Genomic DNA, 14,037 nt, shown 5'->3' with positions numbered 1-14,037 from the left:
GACTGGTGACTGCAGTCCTGGGAAATATCAGCTGCATAATTCATGAACTCTCCAGCTCTGTGCCTCTGTGATGGGCACACCCTACAACACTCCCTCAGTCTGATTCATCTTCCTCCTACTCGGATCCTCTGCCCTTGAGCCCCCCGGGCCTCTCGAACCCTAACCCATCCTATTCACTGCCTTTATTATTAGGGACCTTCAGCACCCCATCCACACAAACTCCTGTTTATGAGAGTTTTATCAAATGAGACAGACAGCAGAATGCAGGCGGTTCTGTGATTTTCAGCCCTATGTGAGCTACCAGCCAGCTGGCCAGCGCAATGAGCACAATTTACAGCTACTTCTACATGCACCTGCAGTGGGGACAATAAGCAGATTAATACTGCCACCTAGAGGCCAGAGGTACCAAAACACATTCACCAGTCTTACAAATATAGGTAGAGGTGGATTTAATAACCTTTCTACCATTCAATTTTTATGCTTTTTCCCCCTTTATCCAAGCCTATTTTCTGACTTGCCAATTGTATACTAGGCTCATCTCACTATTACAACTTTTACACATACACACACGTCCTAGGTGAGACAAATGCAATCCTCCAACACACCAGCACACAGCAAACAACCTTCTTGCACTACAAGTCCCACAGTGCACCACAGTGAAGTGGGTGCCAACTGGAACATATGTGCTACTCCACTGATGTCATCTGAGAAACTCATAGATGCCTGACAAATCAGAGGACATCTGAGAGCAGGAACGTGAGGAAACCATAGTGGTAAGGAGCAGGACTTGTAGCCGAAAGGTTGCCAGTTCAAGTCCCCTCTGGGGCACTGCTGCTGTACCCTTGGGCAGGGTGCTTATCCTAGAATTGCCTTAGTAAGCATCCAGCTGTATAAATGGGTAACATGTAAAACTGTAGCGTATGTAAGTCGTTCTGGATGAGAGTGTCTGCTATATGCCTATAATGTAACATAATGTAATGTAAATCCTGGACAACCCACCCACCCCTACAACCGGTACTACTAATGCAACAAGGAAAGTGTTTTCTCTTTGTGTTAAGAATCATTAAACTACCCCTTTAATATGAGAAGGTGCGTGGTCATTGTTAACAATTAAATAACTGTGTGCTTTTATATTATATTATATTTACATTTTATATTATATTTTTTATATTATAAATTGTTAAATGTCTTGAGGATGATTTTTTTCAAATCCCTGTCTGTGCTGGTCCCTCAGTGGTGGAATGAACTTCCAATGGGGGTCAGGACACCAGAATCACTGGCCATCTTTTGACACAGACTGAAGACCCACCTCTTCAGACTCCATCTCGGTTCCACCTCAATACCCACCCCCAAACACCCGCTAATTGTAGTGCTTGCGGTTTATTTTACATGTAGTATTGCGATGTGTTTGGATTCTGTGATCTAATGACCGATGTATGGTAGTGTGTAGTGTACAGGTGTAGCTGAAGGTTGACCGTGTTGGTTTGGCTGTGCATGCAGGCTGTGTCCTTTGTTTGGTGTTTTTTAAAATAAATGATCGTTTTTTTGAATATTTGCTCTTCCTGTTCTGTCATTTGGTGAGAAGCGTCGGCCTGCTTCTTCACAGCGTGACGCTCACGTGGAGTTTGCGCATTTGCGTACCTCTTGTAGGCGGAGTGGTCATTCTTGACGCTGCACTTCATGTTCTTGAGCTCGTCCAGCACGGCGAACATGTTGATGAACTTGCCGAGGGTGAGCAGGTAGGCCTCGGACACGAAGTCCTTCCTCCGCTCGGCGTGGCACAGGCGGCGCACCTCCCCGCAGAAGCGGTCGATGGCGGTGCGCTGCGCGGAGAGGGGGAGGGGGGTTATCCGGACAGCACGGGAGAACCCTGCAGGCCTTCACCCTCGGCTTCCTGATCTTCTCACACTATCAACGCCCACCTCCCAATCCACACACGGACCTATAGCCTGTGCTCTGCCATTACAGCCAACCCTGGAGTGCATTAAAACTGTAAACTCCATACTGGTAGTAAGCATTCAGTGTCTTAGATAATGATACTTAAAGATATTAAATGTGTCCAGCCAGTCAAACTAATTGCTTGGATAACATACTGTATGAAAAAAACACTCTGCAAAGATCTATGTCTACAAAGATATTAAGACACAGTAAAGTGGCATTATTGTGTGTGTTCTTGTGTTAGGTTGCGCCAGCAGGCTCGGTTGAGACGTTACCTGGAAGTACATGAAGTTCATGAGCTTGGTGACCTCTGGCTCCAGAACCTCGACCGTTTTCTCATAGATCTCCACTCGGTTGGGCTGTTCATTGCATTTCACCTGGAGGCAGGGGTGGGACGGCAGGGGATCAGACAGGTTAGTCATTAGCACAGCGTCAGTCAGGCTAAAGACCAGCATCAACAGAGGGCTTCAGGGAGTCTGACAAGAGGACGGTAACAACAATGCAGTACCAGTCAGTCACTGTGAGGACTGTAAATTCAGGGGGGTACCAGTCAGTCAGTGTGAGGATGGTAAGATCAGGGCAGTACCAGTCACTCAGTGTGAGGATGGTAAGATCAGGGCAGTACCAGTCAGTCAGTGTGAGGACTGTAAGATCAGGGGAGTACCAGTCAGTCAGCATGAGGACTGTAAGATCAGGGCAGTACCAGTCACTCAGTGTGAGGACGGTAAGATTGTAGCAAAAGGCACAAGGGAAGATAGGACATACACTAACAGTGGGAAATCACCCCCCACATACTCACGCACACACACACACACACACACACACACACACACACACACACACACACACACAAACAGACAAACATGGCGAAAGCTGTGAGAACGTACCTGGGGGATGGCCCGGGAGCAACTTCTCCAGGTATAGAGCATGACGGCGTACTCCTGCCCCTCCTCCAGCATCTCATTCTGCACACACACAATTGCAATACTGTCAAATGCACATGTGCTCACAGCCCTCCAGCTACACAACCCTGGACCATCCTAAACCCCGACAATACTTACACAGAAACTGCCATTCAATGGTACCACTCATCTAAATGATGCAGCAATAACTTACAGGCATAAACATTTCCTCTTGGATAACAATCACACATCATCTACTGCTATGAGAGGGACACTGCTGGTGTCACTTACAATGAACAAAAAAAAACGTGGGCCTTATTCCACTCAAGCATTCAAGTCTCTGTAACACACAAACACTTACAAACGCTACCACAAATACACACACAAATACACATACAAACACACACACACACACACACACACACACACACACACACACACACACACACACACACACACACGCGCGCACAGGCAGTGAATGGGCCCTCTATCCAGGCCAGCTTTCAGTGAAGCGTGCAGCTGCAGCGCTCCAGCAGGTCGAGAGCGGTACTCTCTGCATACAAAGTGCTGCTTTATTCAAATCAATCACTGTTACACAGCAATTATCCCTCTCTAATAAGGCACAAAATGGCAGCGCTCCTTTGGCCGTAAAACAGCCACGGGCGTTTCTGTCACTGCGCGGTCCAGGAGGTGCTGCCGCTGACTGCAGCTTACTCAAGCTCCCGAGCACAGAACAGACAGCGCTGGGCACAGTGGCCAGGGTTCTGCCACTCTCTGTGGGGGGCTACCAAAGCCACTAAAATTTCCCACAAGCCCCCCCTTCTCAGCGGTCAAAGCTCTGTTCCGGAGAGGCGCCTTGCCAGGTCAGGCAGACAGTGACAAAGGGCTTCAGAGGAAGTTAATTGAGCCAAGCCTCTCTTCATTAAACTGAAGACTCTGTCCATAAATTACAGCCAGAGGCTGAGCCACACGAGAGAGAAGGAACGGCCGTGTTACCATGCTGGAGTGGACGGTAGCTTGCTCGATGTATCGGGCGATGCCCGTCACAAAGGCATTCCGGTCCTCGAAGTTGGTGTTGAAGTTGGGCTGGAAGCAAAGCAGAAATCCAGAGATTTAAAGCGATAAAACTTTCGAGTTCTACCTAATGCACAATGACAGGTTTCAAAGGTGGGCGGCGACAAAGACAGGGAGCATTATATTACCGCTGTGACACAGCAGTGCAACAGTGGAAGTCAACTGCAGTTTAATTATGGGGCTTGAAGAATTAGAATTATTTCAGGGCAGAAATTGCAATGGAGAAAACTACACTGGCTCTGCTTGAGGGAGCATGGGAACAGGTTCATGATGTGGATGCATTTCCCGATGGGACCTTGTGGGTCTGACCTGGTAAACAAGGGAAGAGGGCAGCGGCTCGATGCAAGGCTGCTGGTCCGGGAGGGGCAGCTCCTCCAGCAGGTCCACATTGGACAGGGCATCCTCCAGGGTCACCGTCGACGTCATGGCGCTGGAAACAGGGGGAGAGTTAGACAACAGCTGGGGAGGGTGGGGTTAGACGGCAGCGGGGGGTGCTGGGGGCGGAGTTAGACAGCAGCTCGTGGAGTGAGACTAAGCCAGAAAGCATAACGACAAGCCTGTAAAAACACCTGAGGTATTATCAATACTCCAATGGAGTAGTATCAACACTCCACTAAGCTCAATCAGCTCCTGTCTACAGCCATTTCTGTAGCAGCAGTAATATGTAATATTACAGTGAACAAATAACAAAAACCAAAAACCCCCAGGAGAAGATTACTGCGCTACAATGATATTCTTAAAGCCATAGGCCATGACGAGGACGGAGACAGGAAGTTGCAATCGTGATGAATGGTAAACCGCAGTCAGATATCACAGATAAATGCCAGCCTAATCTGCACGCAGGAAAAGGAGCAGAGGAGTTTTTTCCTACGGTGCTCAGACCGTTGAACTGCCAATACACGTTTCTTTAACGTGAAGAATTTTTTTTTCCCATTTTCAAAAACACATAAACTGAGCTCAATAACACCACATTAAACAGCACGTTTATGGGCTGAAAAACACTAGCGGTAGAGATGCTCTGATCTTGTTATCATTGAGGGTGTAAATCACGGCACACCCAACTAAATTATAGCTTTTAGCTCACGAGGGGCCGTGTGCTGCGATTCCTACGCTGACAAGCAAATCATGCAGCTGGCTCTCAATTCACACTGAATGTGACACGCCCATCCACAAAGACCAATAAATAAATGGTATAATATTAATAACTTCTCATAGTAGAGCACAGTTCATACAGGGTAAATGGACCTAATAATCCCATCCACCCGTTAGGGTCAGTGGCAAATGTGGCAGAAGTGTGGTATAGTGGGAATCAGCAGGGCTTGTAACTGAAAGGTTGCTGGTTCGATTCCTAACTGGAGCACTGCTGTTGTACTCTTGGGCAAAGTACTTACTGTGGCACTAGTACTTTGTACTAGCCCACAATTGTTTCCATAAATACCCAGCTGCATAAACAAATAAAAACGGTAACCTGTGCAAGTCGCACTGCATAAGCGCTTCTACTACATGAAAAAACAAACAGAAAGAAAAGAAAAAATTTAAAACAGAAAAACACACATTTCCTCTTGATAATCACCTTGAAACATTTTATTTTAAGCCATGAAGACATTTCCTAGTTAAGTTACTGATGGTCATGTTAGTACTGGTGGCTATTTTACAAGACAGACAAAAACTGAAACCCAAGAGAATCACATTACACAGCAAATTACTCACACGCTTTACTTTCAAATGTCACTCTTTGATTTCATCAGATCATGAAATGTGCATTAGTAAAAACAACATTATTTGTTGCAATACTCATTTTTTCCTAAGATGGGCTTAAAGGGTACAGTACCATCCAAATAAAACAGTCAATATGAAATGTAATATGAAAGAAATTTCTTTTTTAATGTCACGTCCAATACAAGTATTTATATCCCAGAATATTTGTTTCTCAGTTTCCTCTTTGAAATATTGTAAATTCAGTCTTTTCTATTGCCAGCTGCTACCGCTCCTATAAAGCACAGCAAGCCTCCAATATCCTATTCACACAGACAGAAGAGACATATTTTTATTCAGTTCCCAGACTGACAAGACAACAAAACCTCTCTTCTTTTCAAATTTAGCACATTGCTGAAAAGGTCTGCACCCTGAATAAAACCCAAGTTACACAAAAAGGGAAAAAATGAAATTAAAATTATTCTCTGATCCCTTGCAAAAAGCAATGAAGCAAAGTTGCCACAGAGTACTGAGAGAGGGTGCAGAGACTCTTGGTTCCTCTTGGCTGTGAAATGCTGGTCTAGAGGCCAGTGACAGATTACCTGGTTTGGTTGAAGGTCAGGTGCTTGCAGCCAAAGGTGGCCTATTAACTTCTTGGAATAATGACGTCTTACTCAGGACTTACTCAGCCGTCTTAGTAGGACTGTACATAGGATTATGATGGTAGTTTCTTGCAGTAACGCTGACGTATGTGGCAACAGGCTACCTGTTGATGTTTACTGGACCATACGATGCCATTTGTTTGTGTTGTCTTTGTGAATGGGCGTGCCGCAGCTGGCCTGTTGACCTATTGCATAATTAGCATTGGAATCACAGCTAGCGCCCCTTGTGAGGTAAGAGCTGCTATTTAAAGACGGGTGTGCCCTGACAACAACATTTTCATGCTTCAAAGACGGCTGCAAGAACGAAACATCTGGCCAGCTCCGTTCTGCACTTCTTCTTTTAGTTTTCACGCGTATTAATATACATCTTAATTATCATGCATTTCTGAATGTTTAAATTGTAGTGCGTGGTTTTATTGTTCGGTGAAACTAGCGCTGATGCTTCCAGCTTTATGCGCTTTAGTTGCCTAGATTCAAAGTGGACTTTTTTACACGCATGACTTAACATGAAGTTGGTACTGAAAACGCAGATTTGTGCATGGCTGGATTTTAGCATTAGAGCAGTGTGTTGAAACCTCCATTTCCTCAGGAGTTACCATCTGTGACAAACCAGCTAAAATACTCTGGGGATGTCATGAAAACTACTCTTCTGAGCAGGACTTCAACACTGCAAAGCGCTCCTGAGCAATCGGGCCTTTACCTGTTCAAACTAATTTACCTGTATACTCTAGTCCTGTGGGAACAGACGTTTACCTGTATAATCTAGTCCTGTGGGAACAGGAGGTTACCTGTGTAACCTAGTCCTGTGTCAACAGGAATGTTACTTATGGGGGAACACAGACCCAGCCTGTGCCCTGATACAGAGCTACCAAGCAGATGCAGACGCATATGCAGACACCATTGACTGCACAGTCCCACACTCCCTACCAGCAGCCCCCGCAGGAAGAAACCCACAACCACTGACTCCGTTACCTCCAGGTACGGTGAAAAGGGCAAGGAGGAGGGGCAAGGTCTGAACTCTTTTCACTGGTGCGTACAGCAGCGCCCCTGAGGCTAAGAGGCATTCCTGCTGCAACTGCAGGTGCCAGGTGTGAAACCCTGCACGGTCTAGGCTGCGGGGGGGAGAAGCAGGAAGAGATTCTGCTCTCGGAAATGGCAGTCCACACCTGGGCCTTAAGAGGCAAAACTCAATTTATATTTTCCTTCTGTTTTTGTTTTTAAACAGCAGCAACAACAGCTGCCCGGTGTGTCGTCAATAACCCATGAGCGTCTCAGCTGTGAAGTAACCAGACAGTGAGATTCACACTACTCAGGCTGAGTTTGACAGTGAGTGCAGCAATGGTTTCTGTGACACCCAGACGCTGCAGCTGCTGAAAGTGTGATGTGTGAAGTTGAGAATGCTGAGAGTGTGAAACAACAAGAAGCAGAAGCTCCAGTGTTTGGGGGGGGGGGGGTGGGCAGGCAGCAGGCTGGCACCTGACACCTCTCTGCACATCTCTCAAATTTTGCAAGACCCATAACCCACACACTGCTCTGCCCCCCCCCGCACAGATGCTCGCGTGCCTACTGTGCAACTGGTAAGACCCCAGTGACTTTGTTCCAGTACAGTTAGAATGTTTCTGACCTCAATATACATAATTTCTACATCTTCTCCTGCAGTGCTTAAAGGGCACCACCTCCTGTGTGCTCTGGCTCTCTGTCACGACTCAGACCAAAACCCTCTGACACAGAACTGAAGCACATCGTCAACAAGCCTGTGGCTGATGGCTCTTCTACAGCATGCTTTAAAAGGCGACTGATATTGAGATGGGCACTGACGATGGGGACATTTATGACTTTCATATATCAGAACTGAATATACAAATGTATTGCACAATGGAGGACAAGTGAACATTGCTGGTTTGAATGGGTGGGAGAGACCGGTGATAGCTGAGCATACACGACTGTGACCATACACTTGCCTCTCAGGTAAAGACGACTTGAGACAAACGTTGTGCCGGATCAGCACCAATGCACTGACCCTGTGACACCTGCACCTGTATATGACATCATATACAGGTTTATGACATCATAGACTTGACTCTGACATCACAAGCTTGCTACAAACCACCCAGGTCCATTCAACGTGCGACAGAAGGAAAAGGACCACTCCCTGTTTTAAAGGTAAAACACTTATGTATCAAAGATGTATGGAAGTATTATTATTTCAGTAAAGTTCCCTTTTAACTGACCACACACGCCCACACTTTTTATAACCTGCAGAAATAACCAAACTCAGAACACCTGTAACATCCTGCTGTACTGTTCTTCTGGGGGATTAGCAACCTGAGATATAACTACTCATTTTGCACGGCACCATTTCCCAACTCTATCCTCTCCGCAGAGCGGTAACCCACCTCATACAGTCATGGCTATGACTGGGCATTTTTACAGGATTACAGCTTTTCTCAGCATGGATGGACTTACGCTACTATGACGGCTGTGTCGGGTGTGTGCCACGTGCTGCAGGAAATATGATTCAGACGTTCTGCTCCACTGTTCAAACCGAAAGCACCCAGACAACATTCCAAAAGGGAGCACGTTTGCTGAGCGGCAGCTGGGGCTAGTCCCGGCCTGCTCGTATCTGGGGGTGGGGGATGATGAAAGACGACCACAGCGAGCCTCGCTCAGAAAGCAGAAGGAAGACAGTGAACCGCAGCTCCTGGCTAAAAAAAAAAGGCCGAATTACAGGTCTGGTCATACTTCTGTCTGTCACACAAGTCTCAAGAGGGCCTGTGCTAGCTCCATAGCCACAGGCCCAAAAGTGAGGGCCAGGATCTCTAGAGCTACAGGGCGTGGCCATTCTTACAGGGCCCAGGAGCTTCTCAGCCTACACGGAGGCCTTTTTAACACGCATGCGGTATGCGCTGCCACTCTCTGAGACACAGCGCAAAGTCAGTTTCACCACAAAATGGACGACAAGGAGAAGAAATGGGAGCAAACAGGCAGCACTTGTAGCACTGCGGTGCTCTGTTAAAAAAAGAAGAAGAAAGCAAGAGCAGACACATTCATGTGGTGACTTTGGATGAATGACAGGCTGGTTATTCCCTGTCTGAGGGGTACACTCCAGCCCTCACCCTGAACACTGTCTGTGAGCAGGGTAACCAACCCAGAGGAGCGCTGCGTCCCCACCGGCGGCCGTCACCTCCACGCTGTTCCCAGCCCTCGGTCACACTCTCCCCTCATCAGCACATGACCGTGTCAACGTCTTGTCAGTGTGTAAGGGGAAGTGGCAACCGGTCCAGAGGAAGCAAGGCAAAGGCGCAACGACCGCACTCTAAGTGTTATGATGGAAGGACGGTCAAAGTTCTGCGCTGTGGGTCGAGGGAAAGGGGGAGGGGTCCGCAATTGCTCTGGACGTGGAGCCGCCGTTTGACCTGACACCACCCCGCCCACCAGCCCCTGGACCGGACAGCCGTTCACCTCATCTTAGGGCCACATGACACCCAGGAAGGGCCACCGAGTTAAACGCACAAACTACGCTCCATGGACGCAGCTATTCCACTCTGACCTACAGTAGCTGACACACAGCAGACACACAGCCAGGCACACACTGATTCTAAATGCACACAGAACCAAATTAGAAACTGAGTTCACAGGGAGGCGCACAGTGTCGAAGAGGCAAATCCTCCACGCAATAAAAAAAGCAAAGCAGGAAAAGAACATAAAACTGTAAAATCACTGTGGTCACCATCTCTAGCACTAGGTGACAGTACAGTGTGACAGACTCAGATAATCTGTCACCTGCAGGGCAGAATGTGCTTCGGATGAGTGGCCATGGAAGGATGTGTCAGTATGAGGCTCAAAGCTCTCTGTCTGTCTCTCTCTCTCCGTCTCCATCTCTGTCTCTCTCTCTCCCCCGCCGTGTCCTCCCGCCCAGCTGTCAGCCCCCAGTGCTGCCGTTTTCACTTCTCCTAAAGCTCAGCTGCTGCTCCATCTGCCAGGCTTGCCTACGCCCCTCAGTGTATCATTTAGCAGCACAGAGGAGGGTGGTGTCCTCCCTGTCCTAAGCGCCCCACGTCAGCCTGCAGAGGCCCGGAGCACACATATCCACCTCTCCTCAAACTCTAAACATGCTGTAACATCTTCCACATTCTGAGCATGACCAACGTCCACTGCCGTGCTGTCAACATAAAACAAAGCACGAAAAAAATGTCTGTCTGCTCACCGGCTCTGCTCTCCTGCCCTTGCCTGAAACTCGGCTGACGAGGTCCCTCAGCACATCATAATTGAGCTTAATCCTTCCTGGCAAGGGCACATCATGGCACCGACTGAGCTTGGGAAAAAAAAAAACATTCCTACCTATGGGCTAACAAATAATACATCTCTGCTTTCGTGCAATGGTGAGGGTTGGGTCAGGGTTGTCCACAGCCTTCAGTTCTTTATGGTGGGGACACTTCAAGACTGCTTTTAGTGGGACTTTAATCCGGAGACCCACCTCTTCAGAGAGTGTGCTGGCTCCCCTCGCTAACACCAGATCACAAGGCTTGCCTTTACACACCGGATGTTATCATTTTTTATCACACTGACATATATACTGAGCACAGTTGGTGTTGCTGTTAACAGAGCTGCTATGGTTTGGTTACTGTAGGACACGGTCTGTATTTTCAGCATGACCCTAGTCATTAAAGTGCTGTGCTTCTGTGCCTGATGAGCTGTGCTTGCATTGAAACCCAGGTTTAGTTCCCAGGTGGGAACACTGTGGTTGTGGTTTTGAGTAAGTCACATAAACCAGAACAGCTTCAGCAAACATCCATCTGAAATAAAGCAACAGCGTGTAAAACACCCTGTGATCCCTGGATCAGGATATTGTCCAAGCTGATAAGTAACTGAATGTAAAATCTTATCTGTGCCAGGGAAACTTGAACCTGACTCGGTAACAACTGGAAACTTGCATCTCTGGTACAATTTACACATAAATATTCAAATTTTGAGACAGACTTTAGCAAAATGTGGACTGAAACATGCAACTGAAAAAGTGTGGCATATTTGAAGAATACATGGATGGTGCTCAGTAACTTGCTAACATGAGCAATATGGAGCTACATGGCTAATCATGCTGCCCTGTGTGGAGAAAAAAAAATACATATGTGTGGGTATATATATATATATATATATATATATATATATATATATATATATATATATATATATATATATATATATATACACACACACATATTTTTTTCCTCCACACAGGGCGGCAAGAGCAACCACACAGAGAACAGCCAGAATTAAAACTACAACACCTTACTACAGTGGCTTCTTACAGTGTTGCAGTTAGCTACAAGGTGTAAACAGACAAGAACAACAAGCTGAGTGTATCTTAAAACTGAAACAGGAAAATAAATGCATCTCTTTGGCTACTTGGGCCTCACATTTTTGCATAGACAGATGCACCCTCTGCAATAAATCAGTTTTCAGGTAACTATGAATACCAAAACTGATAAAAATAAGCAGATTATTAAATACCAGAGAACAAAAGTGGAAACAGGAATGCTGGGATAAACGCTGTCAATGTGACGCTTAACTTTTTGTAAATTACTTTTTAAAAGAGAAAAGGAGATAACAGAAATATACATTGAAAAAATTTTTCCTTCACATTATTTAGTCCAATTCTTGATTTTTTAAAATTACTATGGCCTCTACCATGGTTCAGCCTTGTGTACACAAAATTTGCCCGTTTTACTTTTAAGTTACTAGATATTCTGTTCTGTCCTCGGTGTCAATGGGTCAGCATATTTTCTCTGGAAGCAATTAACACAAATAAAATCCGAAAGTGTTACACACTAAATGTTACATTGTTTCATTACGAAACCTTATCAGACTTAAACCTCTCGTCCTGAAACCAATGCAGAATTTAGATGTATGTGCCGTGTTTGTCTTCACATCACAAATATGCAGCGCCTTCTGTCATGGAAGAACACCACTTCTGTGTTTGCTTGGTGCCTGCCTTCAACCGACAGATTAAATTTCATATATTGTGGGATAAAAACGCGTTTTCCAGAATTTATCAAGCTCCAGCCAAATGTACATAATGATCGTATCACTGTAGCCGTAATGCTGGTAAATATTGACACTGACGTTTGCTAACATCTGACTAGCTCTTGGTTAGACTTGATAAACGTCTGCAACATGTAGAGGACTAAGGTCTTAAAAATTAAATGCTGTAAATTATTACACGCCATTTTACGGAGATTGCATGCTGATCATTCTCCTATCTTGCTGCCTAGCTGACCTAACGAACTAGCTAACTTAGCCAGTCAACAATTTGTTTAGTATCGCATTGCGACGGTATGTTATTGGATACAACAGCTGGTTAGCTGGCATGGGCGCACTAAATGCAACAGATGTTAATTTATTACTCTCCTAAGACATTCCAACAGAAAGTTTTAATTTTGGCTACGTTATAGCTAGCTGGCCTGCTGAACAATGACATATTTTATGACTAATTTGTGGTGAGCGAAAAGACAAAAAATCGAACAACTTTTTCCAAGTCGACAGCAACTAGCTAGCCAAATCTGAGACGCAGGAGCTAACTAGAAACTTTGATTTCTAACATGGCTGGACTAGTTAGCTAAGGTTAGTAACTAACTAAATCGTTGCTTTCTAATTAGTTTACATGGCTAACTAACTAACCAATTACCCGACTAGGCGAGCGGGATTATAGACTCCAGCGCTGGCGAATTTGGGTATGTGCTCAAAATTCACGGTTTGCCAATGTCCAGCCATACATGAATGAGTCACGGACTGGCCTACAAGAGTAGCTAGCGAGCTAACTGGCTATTTATCGGAAATAAAGTAGCCAACGTTAGCGAAGTTAGCTGCAATGTTCCCCTTTCTGTTCTTGCTTTAAGCCTGCAAAATCTATAACAAATACTGCTTCGCTAACTTCACCGTCAGAAACCCATCACGGGGGTAAAGCGCAGATCCAAAACAAAACAATGAAAAAACGCGAAGACAACACCCAAGATCAACAAAAACTTTCTTACCTTAGTAATCCGTGTAGCTAGCTAGCCAGCTAGGCGGCTGGCTATGCACCCGAAAATGTTCTTTCTCGGGAAATCAGTGCTGAAATTCCATTTAACGACAGTGTTACCGAGATCTAGAGTTTAAGATCTCCCCTCTACGTTTTCTCAACGAAAAACGAAAAAGCTGTCTAGCTGGATGCTTTCCTAAACTTTCCTTTTTCCGGTTGCTGATGATTCCTGCCGCGGTCGATGCCGATCGCAGCCAGGCAGGGAACCCTCACTGGGAGTTCCCACCTACCAAACAGTTAGCGTAGTGAGCTAGCTCAGGGAACAGAAAACTTCGAGCCGTTTGATGTCGTGCACAAAACATCCACTGGAGGGAGTTTAGGGAGCACAACAGTGGGAATATGATGCGCACTGCAGGATGTTTCGAAGATGTACAGCCCCAAGAATGAATAGCTGCAAACTTTATTAATACTTTAAAAGATAATACATCTTTCCTTGAATTGCACTAGATTTTCATTTTCCTGGATTTCTCGTTTTAACCTTTTTTACTTTCTTTTAACCTTTTATTTGCGCTTTCGTAAGGTAATACAGAACTGTTAAGAATAGTTATGACTGAATTAATCTGGTCAATGCTGTGAAAAGTTTTTCAATGCGTCCAGGGAGTCATGAGCACTCGATGCTGGGCTTCTAACCTAAAGGTTGCTGGTTTGATTCCCAGATGGGGGAACTCTTGAGGGAACCCCTGTTGAA

The 14,037-nt window shown here is 45.8% G+C and overlaps 1 protein-coding gene across 1 annotated transcript in view; it reads right to left on the bottom strand.

Moving 5' to 3' along the window:
- LOC118789592 (cytoplasmic FMR1-interacting protein 1 homolog) overlaps positions 1–13,560 on the bottom strand; it is a 61,475-nt gene extending 47,915 nt beyond the window's left edge. Inside the window, exons 1-6 of the mRNA XM_036546075.1 lie at positions 13,303–13,560; positions 4,224–4,344; positions 3,837–3,926; positions 2,826–2,903; positions 2,214–2,315; positions 1,642–1,823 (exon numbers count right to left, since the gene is read on the bottom strand). Of these exons, the coding sequence (XP_036401968.1) occupies positions 1,642–1,823; positions 2,214–2,315; positions 2,826–2,903; positions 3,837–3,926; positions 4,224–4,340 (569 nt within the window). The 5' untranslated portion in view covers positions 4,341–4,344; positions 13,303–13,560. The remainder of the gene's footprint in view (positions 1–1,641; positions 1,824–2,213; positions 2,316–2,825; positions 2,904–3,836; positions 3,927–4,223; positions 4,345–13,302) is intronic.
- Between the last annotated feature and the right edge of the window lie 477 nt (positions 13,561–14,037).

This window comes from Megalops cyprinoides, chromosome 14 (genome assembly GCF_013368585.1).
Source record: "Megalops cyprinoides isolate fMegCyp1 chromosome 14, fMegCyp1.pri, whole genome shotgun sequence".
In the NCBI taxonomy this organism is placed as follows: domain Eukaryota; kingdom Metazoa; phylum Chordata; class Actinopteri; order Elopiformes; family Megalopidae; genus Megalops; species Megalops cyprinoides.
This window is presented reverse-complemented; position numbering and strand designations above follow the sequence as displayed.